This window comes from Eptatretus burgeri, chromosome 2 (assembly GCF_056783735.1).
Source record: "Eptatretus burgeri isolate ZD-2024b chromosome 2, Ebu_testis_v1, whole genome shotgun sequence".
NCBI lineage: Eukaryota > Metazoa > Chordata > Myxini > Myxiniformes > Myxinidae > Eptatretus > Eptatretus burgeri.
The window spans coordinates 139755928-139775978 of NC_140962.1; the positions used below are offsets into that span (position 1 = coordinate 139755928).

The 20051-nt window shown below is 42.6% G+C and overlaps 1 protein-coding gene across 6 annotated transcripts in view; it reads right to left on the reverse strand.

Annotated features, from left to right (window-relative positions):
* LOC147033325 (5'-AMP-activated serine/threonine-protein kinase catalytic subunit alpha-like) overlaps window positions 1-20051 on the reverse strand; it is a 51833-nt gene that overhangs the window by 23780 nt on the left and 8002 nt on the right. For 3 of the 6 annotated variants that reach the window (XM_085871543.1, XM_085871540.1, XM_085871541.1), the window contains 7 exons: window positions 11462-11602; window positions 11189-11275; window positions 8327-8365; window positions 7942-7990; window positions 5914-5979; window positions 4534-4604; window positions 4339-4395 (listed from right to left, as the gene is read on the reverse strand). In XM_085871543.1, the coding sequence (XP_085727669.1) occupies window positions 4339-4395; window positions 4534-4604; window positions 5914-5979; window positions 7942-7990; window positions 8327-8365; window positions 11189-11275; window positions 11462-11590 (498 nt within the window). In that variant the 5' untranslated portion in view covers window positions 11591-11602. The remainder of the gene's footprint in view (window positions 1-4338; window positions 4396-4533; window positions 4605-5913; window positions 5980-7941; window positions 7991-8326; window positions 8366-11188; window positions 11276-11461; window positions 11603-20051) is intronic. The other 3 variants (XM_085871545.1, XM_085871546.1, XM_085871544.1) reach the window with 2 other exon arrangements.

The following is a 20051-nucleotide window of genomic DNA, read 5'->3' on the forward strand; positions in this document are numbered from 1 at the left end:
GATTTTCGCTCCTGGACCAAAAAAAAAAAAGAAATGTTGAAGACACAAGATGAAATCAAGTCTTTGGCAAAACAATATAATTATGTAAATCATTGAAACATGACAAAATTCACAATTCCACTCCGGGCAATTCCATCTGCCTGACGAAGGTTTCAAAATGAAAATGAAAATTTGCATTAAACTCAGAAACTACATCCATTATAAACTTACTATACATGTTGAGAAAAATCAAGCGTATTAAATTTACAACTCGACAATGTCGTCGTCTTCCTCATCATTGTCACATGGAGTGTTTGTGCAGCCAGAGCCCCTGCAGCTTCCACAAGCTGGAGTGCACTCGATGTTGTGCTTCTTGCATGTGCATCTCATGGTGCGACATTCAGCCTGGCAGTTGCACCTAATGACACGTAACATCTTTTCAGGAGCTGGAGCTGTTGATGTCTGAAGTGGCACAAAACCCTCGTCACACTTCTACCAACCCCAGTCTGTCGGAAGAAGTTCATCTGCACATCCCTTCCATTCTTGGACTTGCAGAATCACGCGCAGGCTGTGATACTTTGCTGCTTCCGATGATGGTGGTAACGTCTGTGGTTGCACATGAGAGGAGCTCCCAGCCACCTTGTCCCAGTACCGCTGATACCGGAGGGTGTCCAGGGTGTCAGTTGACTTTCCGTTGTAGATTATCACCAATGTTTTTTCTCCTGCATCTGCCTCATCACATACGGAAGCTGGATTTGTATCAAAAACTTTGGCCTGGTCACGGAATGTGTTGTTTGCTTTGAACTTTTTGAGAGAAGCTCCATTTCCAATCCCTTGAAGACGAGATGTCGTGTCGCACCCAAGAACTGCATGTCGAAACAGTATGTGCTTGCATATGTGTGAACCAATCATTTTCTTTGTAGCCTTGATGTTCCAGATGCAAGGCTTCTTCGTGTTCTTCTATGGCTTGGGACAAAAGAAGAGGTGATGGGATTCTAAGCTTGCATGGTAGCATAGGAGGACGAGGAGATCTGTGTCATCACCAACTAACACAGTGTTGGTGACAGTAGCAGACTGCACGGCCTTCAGTACAATCAGGAGATCAGCATCCCCTGAGGCATGGTGTGTCTCACAGTTCTTCTTCTGAAGCTCTTCACTCAACATAAAAATGAATCACTGTTTATTCTGTCACTTGGCAAGAAACTGTTCCTTCTTCATTGTGAGACGCATGTCAGCTGTAAATGTCACAGTCGTGCCAGTATTCCCTTTAGACCGTCTCTGGTGTGTCATGTCCTTCGTGTTGGTACTCTCATAACCATCAAACACGACTCTGGCATCTCCGTACTTCTTCGTTACATAGTCAGTGTACTGGTGGCATATGTCTCTGTATGTAGATCCACGAGACCATGGAATGCTTTGAACAAGTGCTCCGCCATCCAAAACATACTGTTGCCCATCATTGGGGATATTGGCTGGGACATCGGATCCAAGAAGATCCCAGATGGCATCAGCAAAGACTGGCTTGTGTGCTTCTCGGAGCTGAAGAGAGGAATCAAAGAGGGCAGGTTGGATCGCTGCACAGTTCATATTTGAAGGCCGACCCCAGTTCTTCTGCTGTCTGTGCAACAGTGATCAGTCTCTGGAAGAGGAGTTGTGGGTCAACCTGGACTTGCTCTCCATCAATCTTGACAGATGACTTCATGCCGAGGGTGACAACTTGATCTTTCCTCTTAAATATGTACTCGGCAGGTGTTTTCCCATCCATAGATTTCAATATTTTGGCTCCTACAGCATGTGGTGTATCGACATTGATGGTGGGGTGTGCTTGAACTCCAGTGGCAATGTTCCTCAGACATGGATCACTACTGAATGGATTCCGTTCATGTAAATACTGAAGAGCTGAGAGTGTGTCCTTCCAGTCACGAGATTGTCTTGCCTTGGCCATGTCCTTCTTCTGCTCTCCAGTGTTGTAGTTCACACCTGTGAGCTCCTGCATTGCCTGGTTTATTTCTGCACAGGCAGGCATTGATAGTAGCCATACCAGCCGTTGTTTCTCTGTCATTCCTCGCCCTTGTATGAGCCCCCCGCTGGTCTTCAAACTTCTCATCAGAACTTGTTTGATGATCCGGTCAGATGAAAGACCTGCCCACAGGCGATCACTTTGTCGAACCACAAGGAACCCCTCATCAAAACGTTGTTGGACAATGGGATATTGAGTTTTGAGGTTGGACATCTGCTGCAGATACACCCTCGCAGATTTGGCATGCAGGTTGTGGCCCGAGGCTGCCAGGTAAGGCAACATTTCCTGGATGACCTGAAGATGTAGTGCCCAGTTCCCAGTGCACTCTGCCCAGATGTATTTGCGTAGAATGTCTAGCATGTCCATATACTGAACCCAGAGCGCTGAAGTTCTGGAAGATATCTTTGCAGACTCGGAATGCTTCTGAAGGTGGTCTTTGATTCATTTTAAGACGTCAGACTTGCATACTTCTTCCACAGACTGGGGTTGGCAGAAGTGTGACGAGGGTTTTGTGCCACTTCAGACATCAACAGCTCCAGCTCTTGAAAGATGTTACGTGTCATTAGGTGCAACTGCCATGCTGAATGTAGCACCATGAGATGCACATGCAAGAAGCGCAACATCGAGTGCACTCCATCTTGTTGAAGCTGCAGGGGCTCTGGCTGCACAAACACTCCATGTGACAATGATGAGGATGACGACGACATTGTCGAGTTCTTACTTTAATACGCTTGATTTTTCTCAACATGTATAGTAAGTTTATAATGGATGTAGTTTCTGAGTTTAATGCGAATTTTCATTTTCATTTTGAAACCTTAGTCAGGCAGATGTGATTGCCTCGAGTGGGATTGTGAATTTTGTCATGTTTCAATGATTTACATAATTATATTGTATTGCCAGAGACTTGATTTCATCTTGTGTCTTCAACGTTTCTTATTTTTTTTTTTTGTCCAGGAGCCAAAATCAGTGTCATGTTAAAAAAAAAAAAATTTCGGGTCAAAAAATTGACATTTTTCGACAAAAAAGCTGTAATTTGTAATTATGTCTAACTAATTTGTAACTGAAATTTGTAATACATTTCACTTTTTTATAATCATACTTGTATAGCAATATACTGATCATAACTAGAAACAATTATAATGCAGAAAAACATATATTTACATTTTAAAATATCAATCTTTACAATTTTCTCATTTTCCCCGAAGCCGGGTGGCGGCCATATTGCATTTCCATGATTTCAGGACTTTCCCCCCAGAGGATCCTTTAGGACTGTTTTTCTGTCACTGAGGACACATCCAGGAATCAAAATCTGTTGAGTTTGCTTTTGTTGCAATTTGAGCAAGGTTGACCAAATATTTCTGCGAAAATGCCTGTACTCATACCATGCTACTTCACTGTGGTGTCAGATTTTCATTAAATATCAGCACACTGAATGTTTAAAACGTTCCTCAAGCTTTCGTAAGAGGCCATAGTGAGAGGAAAGAACTAAGGCCATAGTGGAGAGGAAAGCAGACGCCTCCGCATGTTTTTATCGACAAATATCAAAATACATTCAGAGAATTGGTGAATTTTCATGTGAAATATGATCATTTTCACTTCCAAATAACATTACTGCAGGAAGTTTCATTCCTGATCCCCTGAATACTTCAAGTTATAAAATCCAGCGAATAAAAACTCGAATTTTGAAATGATCGATCAACATGTGATGAACACTCAGAATTGGTCAGACTTGAAGAAGTGGATCTGGTTGGATGAACAATGCACAATATTCCTCAAGGAATCGCCCACTCTCCCTGAAGGACACCATAGGATCTTTAACGACCACCAACTAATGGCAGCAGACGGGACCCCCAGTTTAACGTGCATCTGAGGGATGGCCTGTACATTGATGAATCACCATGCTTGTGAAACACCGCGATGAGAGTTTAGACCTGGGTCAGAATTCAAACCCAGGCGAGATGACTCAGAGGCTAAATATCGGAATCTCGAGGGCACCCTTCCAGCCCCAAAGAATATTGAAGTTTATTTAATGAATTCCTGTTGAAACGCAGCACCACGAAATACGAGATTTATATTACGAGTGAAAATGTTCCACTCAATCTGCAAAGATTAATGAAAATGAAATTTCAATGTTCAGGTGACATTGATGAATGGTGAACTTCCAGACGTTCCAGTTGTTAAAAGTAACGTCTGTATGTTCAACATATGAACTCCAGTTTTGTAAATTTCTGTGTGTGTAAGAATCGGAGATTTGAGAAAAAAAGTCTGCGAATTATGTGATGAAAATACAATCATGAAATGAACCGAGAAAAAAAACATCCCGGTGTCTGGATTCTTACCTTTATGTCAGAATGCACAATGTTCTGATCATGGATGTGTGCAAGTGCAGAAACAGTCTGGAAAAGTTCAAAAGCACATGATGAGATTCCTTTTGAAATTAAAGATCAAACTCGTTCACAAGTATGTTGTTTCCTGTTCAATACAACATTTCAAACCGGACATGTGAATCACACTTGTGAACACGATTCACTCACCTGGTACATTATCGGCCACGCGAATTGTTCAGACAGAGGGTCATTTCGAGAGACGAAATCATGGAGCGTTTCTGCAAACAAAACTCATCATGAGACTTCACAGAAACAAATAAATACAAGGCATATACAAGGAAGTGATAATATATTAAGTGATTTTTCACCATTGAGTGATATAATAAGGATAGAAATAACATAGACATTGAACGATATCTCAACAAGTTTTGGATGAATTGGGACAAGACTTCGTGAATGAGTTGGGGAGGTGACAAGAACAAGCCGATTCAATTTTGGTTTAGTTCCGGATGAAGATCCGTCCGATCATTGGAATAAAAATAGTAAACGGTTCAGCCTGGCGTCGGTATGTCCTCTACAGAGTGCTGTTCTCATTTCTTTGTGTCATCCAAAAACTTATATCGTGAACTTTAGATACAATTGTGCAGAAATAACTCACTAAAACGAGTGAGTTCACAGAACATAATTATCCCCTGTCGTGTTCAAGTCTTTTCTTAATTTTAATAAAATAATGATTTGAAAGATCGTTTTAAAATCTGCAAGTTTAACACTCCTGAAGCAGTCTTACACATCACACTTAAACACTGAAATAAGACGACATTGAGTCACAGTATAGAAGATGGAGGCTTCATTGATCACCATAGAATGCAGCATCAATCGGCTTCGGACACAGCCATGTGACGGTCTCTTCTTCACCCCCGATACTGCACCTCTCACATGCCGTGCCCTCATGCTATGTATCATGTTTATAGAGCAGGTTCTTGGAAGTATTATGAAGACAATTTGCATTCTACAGCGTTACAAATATACAATTCAATTCCAATCAAGGTTCAGAGAGGTTTAAAGGTGGATAAAATGATTAATTCTGGATTACACCACCATTTTACCGAGTATCAATTACATCATCCTGTCTGACATGTTATATCAGTTTGTGACCTTTTGTTTGTGTCCTTCATCATGTCCTTAAAAACACTAAGTTTACTGTTTGGAATGATTTTCAATTTTGTTCAAGTGCCAGGCAGGACGGCAGAGTAAAAAAGATCATCTCACTCCTCTCTACACATGTGTGATCGGAACAAATTCAGAGCCAACGTGAAACAAAACGACAGACTTGTCTTCACATTGATGTTCAGATTCGTGTTCAAAATAAAACATTCAATTTAAATGATTTGTTCCTCCGTCATAAATGATGATCATAAACTGATGAGACAGACAGATGGACGGACATGGACCAAATGCTTAACCCCGCTTTTCACTTTGTGTGCACGGGGAAATTATTACAGATTTTAAATTGATTACGATGTTCAAATGTGAGATAATGAACACAAACATCACCACATAACAGAAGGAGGATTGAAAAAGCCTTACCCCCATCAACAAACTCCATTGTTAAGGCTGCGCAGTCACTCAAAACTTGAAAACGAAACACTTTCACTGCACAGGGACAGCGGGATGGAACAAATGAAAACAATGTTGAAACAGGTCATCAGAACACGAGACTTCGTTGATCCATGTTACCTTTTGTGTCGTTTATTTAATACCAGCAAATACAACCCGTTACGTTACTGAGGGGAGATCAAGTGGGACGGGGTAAGGAGAGATGGGAGAGAGGGGATGGTGGAGGGAGGGAAAGAGAGAGAGGGAGAGGAGAGACGGGGAAAAGGGGAGGGAGGAGGGAGAAAGAGAAAGGATGGGATACGATAAAACAGCACCTGAACACAGCATGCGGAAACCGCGGGAAGATGGAAGGGTAAGGCGGGTGGGGAGGGGAGGGGTTTGGGTCCAGGTAAGCGTGAGGGTAGGGGAAGGGAAGGCAGTTTGAAGAGATGGAAGGCAGGGTGAGGGGAAGGGAAGGTGGCATGGGGGCAGGGAAGAGAACAAAACGTTAGGGGAGGGGTAGGCAAGGGTGATTAAATGTGCCCAAACAGCAACATCTTCTTTTTAACCACCAGGTTCCATATAAAACCACTGTTAACCTGTTAACCACTGTTAACCACTAACAGTTAAGAGTGAGAGCGTGCGTATCTCTCAGCTCTCCTGCCGTGATGTGGCAATTCACTGCTTTGTATAAAAACTAAAAACATTTTTTACTCATTGTAATCATCTCATATATTTCGCTTCCTCCCTCCGGAAATGTCCCCAAACAGAACTGAGCCGACAGATCACCATCAAAGCTTGAAGAGCGCTCACCAAATGCCAAAACCACTGAAGCAAGAAATGCAACGAAACAGTTGAAGAAACTTTTAAAAACAAAACAGTGTTTTTATAGGTATTTATCTCTGCTGAAGTGAAGGGTCCTGTAATGAAAGAAGATGGTACAAATCGGGGAAATGTGGTGAAAAATAAAATTTCACATTTTCAGCGAATGAATCACCACCCGACAATCCGCTGGAGACAATGTACGGCCAAAACGCAGACGAATGAGCCCTCAACTGTGTATAAGGTGATCGATATATTCAGTGACACTGCGAGTATTGCAGAGTGCTCCCCAAGTGGCTTAAGCACTCAAGCAAGCACTCCAGTGAAACGGTTGATGAGTCATGGTTGACGAAGCAAGCGATTGCCGATCAGTGTTGTCATCACCATGAATCCGGAGACGACTGGAATGTCAAGCGATGTCCGAAGTGGACAAGTGAACACTTTTTTTAGCAATCAAAACTGTTGTTGAAATCAATAAAGAAGTTTAAATTTTGAAATTCGGTTGGGATTAAGAGATTCTTGAGCTTATGTCATGTGCATTAATTAAATAAAGCCATGAACGCTGCCATCTCTGGGCGTTCACAAGCATTGCCATGAATCCATTGATTTGGAGGTTTGATGATCAGACATTCAATGTAATGTGAGTGAGGAAAGTGAGAAAAAAAAAACTTTCCGTTAACAAATTGTTGCAGCCTATTCCAAGTCGAGGCGTTGTTGAGCAGGACAAAAAATATGGCGGCTTCAGACTCTTGTGAGCTGACAGAGGGATGACCAAGATGGCGCACCACTATTTTTGTAAGGCTTATTTTGTTGTGATATTCAGTGTTTACCTCATCAATTATCTTCAAAGGGGTGTTTAAATTAACCCAAACACCCAATTTTCATTAATGTACTCCCTCCGAGATCCCTTCGTGTGCATGCAAAGTTTGGGGCCGCAAGGTTTCATGGTTTTGGAATTATGGAGGAGACGGGTTGACGAACTTATGGACACACACTGACATTTATTATTATAGATTGTGGGTCAATGGTTCCTCAAACTGTGTGAACATTTGCTCTGTCATTCATTGGGTTTCCAGTCTCGACGACTCAGCAATACCTGTGCTGTGTTAAGAAACAATGAGAACAAACTGCACGAGTCAGAGCCATCACCAAAATCGATGTAAAAGCTCAAGGAAAGGGTGCAATGCACACACTCACCAATGTTTGGATGATCAACCTGCAGTAACATTCTCCCTTCATCAGAGAGCTGAAAAACAAAAAAAAATGGATTAAACTTGTCAATAAAAGGCAATCATTTTTTCAAGACTTTAATTCATCTCATATAAAGTAAGTGAATCAGTTAAAAATTTACAGAAGGAGATGCTGAGGAGCCTCGGGGAACAGGAATCCCAAATATCGAAACTGATGATCTTTCTGGAGGACACTCAGGAACATCCACCATTTTGCTGCCATTTCCGTTACCTCTGTAGATTCTCACATGATTACGTGTGGGTTTAAACGTCACAAACAGCCTGTATAGTCCCAATGGCCGGTGGGGTTCCATGTAAATGGTCCTACATTCACCCCATTCCCATAAACTCACCATTTGCCAATTATTTCTCTCCATGCACTTCACAGCAACCTGGGGAAGGAACAGCGAACATATGGAACAATCTCATGTTATAACCTGACAACAAAACATGATAAAGCAGGAAACGAGCACAATGTTGGTCTCTATTGATATACAATGATTGTAAATGTCCACCGCATGTTACGATGAATTGGATCAGATGATGTAATCCTTACATTGTTTCATTGATGGTGTTCAGTTTCAATCAGTGTGTGTTCCATCATTAAGAAGTTTACCCTTGCACACTCAAACATGCTCTAATAGATGTAACCTTTCTTGCCACCATCAATTCGGAATCTGCTTTGGTGGAGTGTTGAGACGAGTGTCGTGGAATTTTATGAAAAACTTCTCTGTTATGATTGTGGTAACCATCGTCCATGGGCCCAGGCATATATCGGTACCATCTGAGGAAACCAAACTTTAGGGCTACTAAGTTAATGGTAGGGACTATATGATTATTTCAATATGTGATAACCGTTCCAGAAGAGCAGCTTCGTGCATGTATTTTGCATTTTTACCATTTTACCATTCTGAGATATTGACGTTTTGGGGGAAATAAAAAAAAACCAAAAAAAAAAACCAAGGACCACTGGGAGGAAGTGGCAGAGCTGAAGTCCACGCAGGAGGAAGCCGACACCCGAATGCTTCTGCATGCAGCAGAGGCTGTGTACAAGGCTGTGGTGATCACTGCCGAAGATACAGATGTCCTCGTGCTGTGTCTTGCCTTCAATAAGGACATCCCATGGCCCGTGTCTCAGAAGTGTTGTACGCAAACCCGCACACGGTTCCTAGACATTGACAAGCTTGCTAGATCGATGGGAGACAGTGTCTGTGATGCCCTGGTTGGACTGCACGTGTTCTCCGGTTGTGATACAGTCAGTGCCTCTGCAGGCCGGGGAAAGATGGGCACCCTGAAGCAAATTAAGTCGGATAAGACCGACCAAGAGGCCTTCCATCAGCTCGGTCATTCATGGGAAGTCTCCACCGAGCTCTTTCAGAAGCTGCAAGAGGTCACCTGCCACAGGTACGTGCCGTCTACCAACACCACGAAAGTCAATGAACTCCGATGTCAACTCTTCTGTGCCAGACTTGGAGAGATAAAGTCCAGTCAGCTTCCACCATATGAAGACTGCCTCTTCATGCACGTCCTCCGTGCAAACTACCAGGCTGCTATTTGGAGGGGCTGTCTGCAATGCCAACCCTATGTTCCAAGTCCCAAGGGTTGTGGATGGACCACTGATGTTGACGGGAAGCTGGCCATCGAGTGGATGCAGGGTTCTCCAGCACTGGATGCAGTGTTGCAACTGCTTTCCTGCAAGTGTGGACGGTCGTGCAAACTCCCAGACTGCACATGCTTTGCCAATAACCTGAAGTGCACTGACATGTGCAAGTTGCAAACCTGCAGGAACCAGCCCGCTGATGTCGAGGAAGAGGTTGTAGACCTCGAGGATTCTGATGCTGATAACAGTGATGAAGACGAGACTACTGATCCATGGTGTGAATGTTTTGGCATAATCACAAGGACATTCATGGCTACAAATATACATGAGTAAAACATAGTGCATAAACATGACACAGCAGCGTGGTGAAATTTGGGTTATCCGTAAATTTCACATTTTGGACGCTTGTTGGAACTCGGGTAGGGGAAGGGCAATTCCTTTAACTGTAGGAAAAACTTGTAAAATGTTCATAAATGTTTTCCTCATTCAACATCTGCATGTTGTGGGCTACTGCGGTTCAGTATCACGACCCAGGGAACTTGTGTGACAATATTATAAATTAAAATGGACTGAAAATCAGTAATCAACAACATTTTGATAGACCCTATTGTTCACCCTTTTCTGCCATAAAACAAATTCTGCCTTCAGGAATGACAGAAAGGATTATTCGGATGGTATAAATAAAGCATTTCAGACATGTATTTGTGGTTTGCAGTTCATTCTCGCCCCATGTGGAAACACCAATTGCATCATTAGTGAATGTTTCTGAGTTTTCCTTTTTGCTTTCATGATGCGGAGGGTGGGCACATTCCAGAGATGATAACTACCAATAAGCTGCCAGTCTGCAATGGTTATCACATCAAAATGTGATATATATATATATATATATATATACACCAACAAAAAAAACTAGGATTGGTTCCCTGAGATAGTACCAACAAGTGGAATTTCTGCCCTGGGCCCATGGACTAAGAATACAAACACATCAAAAACAAATCGTTAAAATATCCGTTTCAAAATATTTATTCAAGAAAAAAACGATTAAGTGTTAAGTGGAGACGGATTTCTTTATTAAACCAAACTTGATTTTCTCATTCTGTGGACGGACGTTGAAGCACTCAAGAAAGCACTCCACTCAAAACCGTCCACATGGAACGGCAGGCTTGGCAAGCGCTAGCAAGCTGCTTGGGAACTGAACACACCGTGGTTGTTCAGCTTTGCTCATTCCATTGTGACGTAGATTGACTGATTGAAAGATATCTTGGACAATCAAAACTCAACAAAATTACAACACGTGATCATTTGTAAATCTGTTTCATCAATAAATATCCGAATATTTACAATTCAATGTTTGTTCTGTTCATTTGACCTTTACATGTGAATTTACACCAATAAACGTCGAGACTCTGAGAGACTTTGCTTGGTTGACGACTCCTCGACGTCATGTCCTGTCAGTCCTTGGAATGAATTACACCGAGGAACGAATGAGTTACACCGAGGAACGAATGAATGAATTACACCGAGAAACGAATGAATGAATTACACCGAGGAACGAATGAATTACACCGAGGAACGAATGAATGAGTGAAAGCGAACAAACCGCTCACATTCTTACCTGAGTCCCAGATTCCAGGTGTGTGCCTTTATATACCGTCCCAAAGGCTCCAGTCCCAAGTTTGTGGAGAATTTCCAGGTTCGGAACCTGTAAGAAAACATAGAAACCTCATTCCACTCCGAGAGGACTTTCTATAAGAGGGAAGGAAACAATAAAATATAAAAATAATATTTCACATTGTGTCCGTGTGGAGGATGAACCTGGGGGTTGTACACAAGGTGAACATGAACACCTGGGGAAGAGAATCAAGAGGAAATGGAACATCTGGTTCACCTTGGGCATCTCGTTGGGATAACCCTCGTCCCGCCTCCAAACGTTCACCTCATGATTGTCCGGATCGTTCTGGGAAAATGGAGATTGATGACTTCTATTCTCCTGAGGTAAAACCTCAATTCGTCTCATGGTGAAACCAAGCTGTTGGACACCAGAAGCGAAAACACTGAGAGAACCGTTTTGATCGTCTCCACAAGAGAGAGAAATAATGACGAACAATGAACCTCATTCCCTGGTGACGAATGGGACCGCCCCCTTCATTGTTCGTCATAATGGGCCGTTAAAAATTAAATAATCCTCGTGGGGGCGGGGCGAGACGGAGTGTGGGGGCGGGGCGAGGCGGGGTGTGGGGGCGTGGCGAGACGGGGTGTGGGGGCGGGGCGAGGCGGAGTGTGGAGGCGGGGCGAGACGGGGCGTGGGGGCGGGGCGAGGCGGGGTGTGGGGGCGGGGCGAGACGGGGCGTGGGGGCGGAGCCAATGGAGGATTTTTGAAATGGAAGTCCAGAAATCAAGGGAATATCACCCCAATTTCCCACGGTTTGAGCTTCTGACGACGAAAATACGAAAACCTCCATATTTGTTGTTATTTAAAATAAAAAGGGTATTTCCGTGTTCATGTGGAAGAGTTTCACCCATGAGCAAAGATCTTTGGTGATCCGTGGACGACGGCACTTCCAAGTTCCAACCAATGACAGTGGAATATAATGTGACGTCAGAGGAATTGATTCACCAATCCAAATACAGTACCTACTGTACACTGCACTGTACAGTGTGTACTGATGGTAACTTGTAACAAGTAAGCCATGTCTGTTTTTTACCAACACAGGTCCGGTGCTCAGTAAAGCCATGAGAAGGAGCGGCGGGAAAAAGAAACACAGAAAGGCTCTCGTACTATGTTCCATGTCGGTGTAATTAAGAACAGTATCTCTCGTTCCAGTGACAGGAGACCTCGTGTTCCACAAGTGAGGGAAACAATTTGTGAGGAATCTCAAGGTGGTCCCGCTATTTTTTTTTTTTTTTTTTGTATACCTTGGTCGAGGCTCGTATGAGAGCTAACACACAACTCACAGCAAGGAGGCATGATATATTGATGATATAAAAGAACAATTTCTTCGTGGAATTGAAAGTGAAGTTCAGAGAGATGGTGGATCACAATCACAAGGCCATGAACTCTCACAGAACATGAAGAGCCCCTCAAATTCCAATGTGTGAACTATGACGTCATCAAGTCTCTGAAATTCCAATGTGTAAACTATGACGTCACCAGTTCTCTGAAATTCCAACCCAGACAGAATAAGAAACCTGTGAGAGAGAGGAGGCCATCAGGAATATCCGAAAGAACTTCCTTCTGATCGACAGGGTCACAAATTTCACACAAACATCTTCAGTTTCAAAATGTCGAACGGTGAAACTGGCCCAGTCCTTGATGAATATTATATTAATAAACCATCACTCCATCTGTCTGTCTCGTTGGGACGTTGTGTGGAGGTGACTGTCATGGCTGATTCTTTCCTCATCCTCCGTTGTGCTGGTTTGTGTTTCCAAACTACCCATTTCGTTCCTCTGTGTTTGTGTGTTTTTGTTTGTGAGGTTTCCCCGTGTTTCCCCTCTGTGTTCGTGTGTTTTTGTTTGTGAGGTTTCCCCGTGTTTCCCCTCTGTGTTCATGTGTTTTTGTTTGTGAGGTTTCCCCATGTTTCCCCTCTGTGTAGAGAAGAGAGAGAGAGAGAGAGAGAGAGAGAGAGAGAGAGCACATCGCGCCGCTTGTCAGGGTGTCATCGGTTCCTGGTCGGTTCCCTGTTCGTCTTTTCAAAATTCAAAAACTTTTCCCCTTAAACCTTTATTTTCCTTTTTTATTTCGCTTTTTCTTCCTTATTTTGTTCAGTCAGCGCTCCCTTCACCAAGGTTCGGGAAAAGTTGGAGTGTATTGGTAACTCCCCCCTCCTGAGTTAAGAGGATGTCGACCGTCGTGTGTTGAAACATGGCGGCTGCTCGCTCGCAGCGATATGTCACATTCGAACGGTTATCACGCAAGAATGGCGTCGCAAGCTCCTCACCAGAGGGTGTTTTGGTGGAAGCGATTGTTCTCGCGATAGGGAACATAATCGGGTTTGATGAGGTACGTGTCGCGTCGCGGATGAATAAACGAGTTATCGTGTTTGTGTCTGACGAAGAGCACATTGCTCTCATCGTTCAACAAGGCCTGTCCCTCGACTCTGGAGATACTCCTACTCAGAAAGTGGTTATCTCAAAAGATTTGTAATTTCTTCCTTGGATCTTGTGTTGATAAATTAGTTTTGTGTTCGCACAGGTATGATGGGCTGAATGGCTTCCACCTGTGTAAGATTTCCTCTTCACCAGTGGTGTGGCATCTCAAGATGGGGACGGGCCAGGCATCTACCTGGGGGACGGCCAGACGGAGGCCCTTGGATTACAAGCAGAAAGTGGACGCAGCGTCACGCTGCTCCGGCGCATGCTCCCATACCTGACCCTACCAGGCAGGGCAGCCAGATGTAATCGGACAATTTTACAAGCAAATGGAGACCTTTCCAAGGATGCGTGGTCCTTCTGAAATGCCAAGGTTCAAGTTCAAGACAAGAGCTGTGCCAGATTGTCACCAAGGGCAGTTTTTCCACATTGATCAATCATTGTATCAACTTCAGCCGAAAGGCCATCAGATGACACTTTACGTCAATGAGCCCTTGGCCACCATCAGACAAGGGGCGAGAGTAAATCTGACCGCAACCAATGATGACCATTCCAAAAAAAGTTTCCCAGTATCTGTTGCATCTCTTTAAGCAAGATATCTGGTGGCTGTAAACAGATGAATTTGTGCCACAAGACAGAGGTAACTAAGGTATTAATAATTAGTATACAACCTCTGAAAGACATTTGCTGAAGGAACCTTTTCCATTTGTTAAGACGTTTGGTTATGTGATCTGCCACTCCTTCCCAGTAAATAAGGGAGTCCTGATGAGGGCCAAGAGAAACACCTGAGTATTTCACCCCCTCTCTCATCCACCTTATATCTTTCGGAAGAGACTGAGGTGGCACTAAGGGAAGCCCAGCAGATTTACATTGAGCTGAGGACACCCACAGAGCTTTACTCTTTTGCCAATAACACTGTAAATGTGAAGCAAGATGAAACCTGCGTAAAGAACCGAGAAGAGTGGTTAGATCCTGATCATTTTTAATTACTTTTCAGACATCATCAGCATATGCAGACACGACGACAGGGTGTTCTTCTGGAGACAGTACAAAGTCAGAAAGATTTCCGAAGATTAATTAGTTATGGCTCAAGAGAAAGGCTAAACAGTAAACCTGACAATGGACAGCATTGCCAAACACCCCTCTGAACCTGAATGGGAGAACAGAGACCATCGTTTACCTTACACGAACTAGATATATTGTTGTAAAACAACTTAACAAAACCGATGAACCTTTCACCCAGACTGAACTTTTTCAACACATGAAACATATAAGTGTGATCAATACTATAAAAAGCCTTTTTGACATCAAGGAAAATCAAACCAACCCCTTCTTCCTCTTTAAGACCACAATCAATCAAATCTATCATAAAAAAAAATGTTGTCAGAGATTGATCTCCCTGGAACACAGTAGCTCTGGTCAGGGTGAACGAGATTGCCGATGACAAGTTTTAGCCGATAGGCCAAAAATTTGGAAAAGAGTTTGTAGTCAAAACACAGTAATGAAATGGGGCGCCAGTTCTTGATTTGACGGAGATCGTCGCTTTTTGGGAGAAGACTAACCACCGCGCTTCGACAGCTGAGAGGCAGAATGCCAGAATGTAAACTTTCTTGCAGAACCAACAGCACTTCTGGACCCAAGATGTCCCTTTTTAAATGCTGTGAAAAATTCCACTGGAAGTGGATTCCAGGGGCTTTTCCACATTCAAAGCTATTCAGAACCATGCTGAGTTCCTCCAGGGGAAGCGGATTTTCAAGAGCTTGACGCTGACCACAACCCAAAGAAGGAACATGGTTTGTCATCTTATCAACACAATCTTTACACACAGATTCCTTCGCAAATAAATCAGAAAAATAATTTTTCACAAGACTTTTTACATCACTTTCATTTTGTGTAATATTCCCTTTAGCATCAAACTAGGAGAAAATCTCCCTTTGGGATTTCTTAACCCCTTATAACTGGAAAAACCTTGTATTTGGGGTGTCAGAAAACTTCACATTTTGGATTCTGAGTCGAATTGACATCCCCATTACTTTTCATGAATCAATTCTCTTCGATAATCTTTTTTTTCAAATAATGACCAAAGTTTCCTGTCATTTTGAGCTTTAGCTAAGTCTTCCTCTCATTGCAAAGTTTCAGTTTCCAAGAGTGAAACAGAAATTTTTTTCTTACTCGTGGAAAAGGACTGAAAACATTGACAGAAAACGCGAATTTGAGCTTTCGCGTTGTCCCACCAGAACTGGATAGAAGAATAGGAAGGTTTACTTTGGAGAAGTTTTTCCCCAAAACTATGAAAAGCGTCAGTAAAAAAAACAATCCTCCAACAGGCTGGTATTGAAGGTCCAATGCGCACTTTTATGAGTTCACTGAGAAGAGGATAAACCAAGAACCACCAGGTGATAATCAGAGAAAGTAGAAGGAAAGAGGTCACAAGACATGAGTACGTTTCCAAAAGTAGAGTAAATATACCATCTTTCCAGCCTTGCAAGTGTTATCAGCCCATTAGCACACTGGCACCATGTACACTGAGATGCTGTACGGTGCTGCATGCGCCAAGCATCGAGGAGACCAAGTGATGAAAAACAACAAGAAATGTCTTTATGAGATTCAGGATGTGGTTCTGGTGTATTTCTATCCAAATTAGGTTCAAACGTGCAATTGAAATCTCCTCTGATACAAATACAGTGATCGAAGACTAAAGTATGAAGGTAATTTGCCAGATGTGTAAAAAAATCTTTACGAGCCCCGCTCTCACTCGGAGCAGAGACATTAAGTAAGGTGAGGTGAAATCCTTGATACATGAACTCTAATGATGCTAAGTGTCCTTAAACTATTTCAAGGAAACTATGAGTCAGGAACAAAGCCTGGATGAAGCATAAAGGCAACACCCACCGAGACAGAAGACAAATTACTGAAGAAACAAAGCCCCTTGTTTAAGCAGAGCCAGTCAGACTGTGAAGTCTCTGTTATGTGCGTTTCTTGCAACAAACAGACATCCACATGTTTCTGAAGCAACAAGTTTTAAACTTGGATCCGACACAAATGGTTAGCACCACCCCCATTAATGTTTAAGGTGCCAAAAAGCACTTCCTTCCTTTTCATCCCGTATCAGGGGGGTTTGGCAGCTGTTGAGAACATTCGAACCCTGCTTTTGTAATAAATTTCCTCAGTCTGTGAATTTGTACTGTCGTAATTTCAAAATCTTTAGAATTCCTAATTATACACTTTGCAGTCTGCATGAAGGAAAGCAAGTCAGGAAAATGTTTATGAATGATGACATTCTGCTGCCTAAACGTCTCATTCAGAAAGGATACAATAACCTGGGGAGATATCTGTAAATGATCAGATGATGACTGTGACAGATCAGTCACCTCCATGTCATTATCATCAGAAGCAGACAGCCCAGATAACCTTCCACTTGGTTAATAAATATCACCCTGGACCTTTACCAACTTGTTTACAGACACGTCTAAGACGGGTACCAAGTGATGCACGGTGGTACTTTGTGAGCCCTGTTTACACTTTCATCAACATGAGATGGGGCCTCGAGTCCACCATCTTGTACAACTACATCGGGCACCTCTAACGGGGCCTCACAAACTGTATGTTGATCATTTGTTGGGGCGGGAACATCGCATGGAGCCGCAACACTATTTTGGTCTGTCTCAGGAAAAACTAGCACTGATACCTCCCTACATTCTACACACGGTTCAGCAAAACCAAGAGACACTTTACCGCTATCTGAAAGGCCAGACCACACTGTACACTTTGAAGAACATTCTCGTTATCGGAAACCATTTCATCCTTTTTTTCATTCCGATGAGGTTCCTCAGTTACCAGAACAACCATATCCAGTACGACCACCTTGGGACCGCTCGTGGGGTTACGAGGAACAGACGCTCTACGTTTTTTTGACACGGTAATAAAATCATTTTTACCATCCTCACTATGTGAGAGAACAGTATCAGCTGGAACATTGGATTCCCTGGGCATCACCTCTTCCACCAGACGAGGTTGTGGGTCGTTAACTGCTTCACAATCTATGTCAATGTGTCCCGATTCCCCACACTTCGAACAAGAAGCTTTCGCACAAAATCTTTTTAAATAGCCAAAGGCTCCGCAAAGAAAACATGTTAACGTCGCTGATGAAACAGACACAAGATAATCATGATTATCAATTTTATTCTTTAAAGAAACCTTTAAACTCGTGTCCTCCCCACAGTCCGGCAGCACCATGTAAAGTTGCCGCTGAAAGCTCATCACGTGCTTTGCTTGGTCATGGCAGCACCCGAGGGGGATCATCGAGATCTTTGACACAATTTTTCCGTAACGGGACAAAACACAGACAAGTTGTTGATTCGACACGAAAGGAGGCACGTGAGAGATGATTATTTTCGTTGCTGGGACATCCATCGGAGAGGCCATAACAAAGGGACCACTCTGTGTGGTTAACCCGGCATCGTGCTCACGACATCTTGAACATAACGTACATCGGAAATGAACACCACGACCCTCTGATTCATACGTGACGCAGTACGTACATGCTCAATGCCGATAGCGTCTCCAACCACCAAAACAATCTCTTCAGTAAGAACCCCGTCAGGGGGGACACAAACAAAAGCATGTTTACGAGTAAGTGCTTCGAAAGCTGCAACTTGCTGCGAGCGAGCCGCTGCCATTTAACAAAGACGTGACGCTCGTCGTCTTCCTCACTAAGGAAGAGGAAGTTAACAATGCACTCCTACTTTCCAGAACCTTGGGAAAGAATATGCTAGCTAAACAAAATAAGGAAAGACAAGCGAAATAAAAACCGAAACAAAGCAGGTTTAAAGCAAAGGGCTTTCAAATAATGAATGGACTAACAGGGCACCACCAAAAATCGATGATACCCTTACTAACAACGCTACATGATCTCAATCTCTTTTCGACAGAGAAAGGAAACACAGGGGAACCTTACAAGAAGAAAACAAACATTGGGGAAACGAAATGGGGAGTGTGGGAGATACGAACCAGCACAGCAGAGGACAGGTCCTCACGACACAAAGCCAGGAGCAGCCATGACAGTACACACACCGTGCCAACAGCCAGCAGGGGGTGAGAGAGAGAAAGAGAGAGAGGGAGAGAGGGAGAGAGGGAGAGAGGGAGAGAGGGAGAGAGGGAGAGAGAGGGAGAGGGAGAGAGTGAGAGAGAGAGAGAGAGAGAGAGAGAGAGAAAAGAGAGATGAGGAAGGTGAGGAAGTTGAGAGTGGAGAGAGAGAAAAGAAAGGAAAGAGAGTCTGAGTAAATATAAAAATATGGAAACTAGTGAGATTAGAAAAAGAAAAGAAGTATTGCAGAAAATAAACACTCAATGCACAGGAAAAGAATGAATTCACAAGTCTATTGAAAATATTAATGTCAAGAATAACGCCTTCAATGTCGTGGAGGAGATTTAAACAAGAAACCAAAGAGGAAGAAGGAAAAGATAATGTTGTTGATGATGTTGGTGTTTTTGACTTTGGTTGAAGCTTTTTTTTCAATTTTCAACTTTGCAATTTTTTTTCCAAAATAAATGGAGAGAATGAAGGAATTTCTTAGGACACTTAATTTTTTTATATTAGGATGCAAATGCATATGTTGGAAGCCAAAGAGGTTTTCACACTCGATCGGAAGTTTTCTCAGAAATAAATACAGTGACGGTAATTTATGTTCTCAAGTGTTCAAAGAAAACTGAAACCAGAAATATCTCACATGTGAAAAGTAAAAATGAAAGGGTTATACAAAAGAGGATATGTTTGGTGTGTGGCATTAAAGGGTAAATTCATTCGTAAACGTGGAGTTGATATACAAAAGCTTTTGTCGGGGAGCAAATTTTCAAAAACTGGAATTTCGGGAGAAGTAAACCTTCCAGATATTCTTTCTGTGGTCTGGGAACAAAGTTAAAAGAAGGAAAGTTTATTCCAAAGGGATTGATCACACATGGTCCGCTGACTTAATTGAACTCAATAATGATAAAGGATACAAATATGATTTAATTGTATCAGATTTGAGGAATAGATATGCAGGGGTTGTTCCTTTGAAAAACAAAAGAGGTAAGACTCTGATGTTCGCCTTCAGTGGAATATTTCGGAAAATTAGAAGAAAACCAAAGAAGTTATGGACTGATGAGGGAAAACAATGAAACAACAAAACATTGATGAATTTTCTTTAAGATGATGGTGTAACATTATACAGAACATTTAATGAAGGAAAGGCAGTTGTGAATGAGCATTTTAATCACACTTTGAAAGAGAGACCACAGAAAAAAATTCACTCAACTGTCAATCTCAATGGGAATCTTTAATTCAGGATATTGGAGATAATTCCAAGAATGAAGTCCATTCTTCCACGATAGAAAAACCAAGAGAA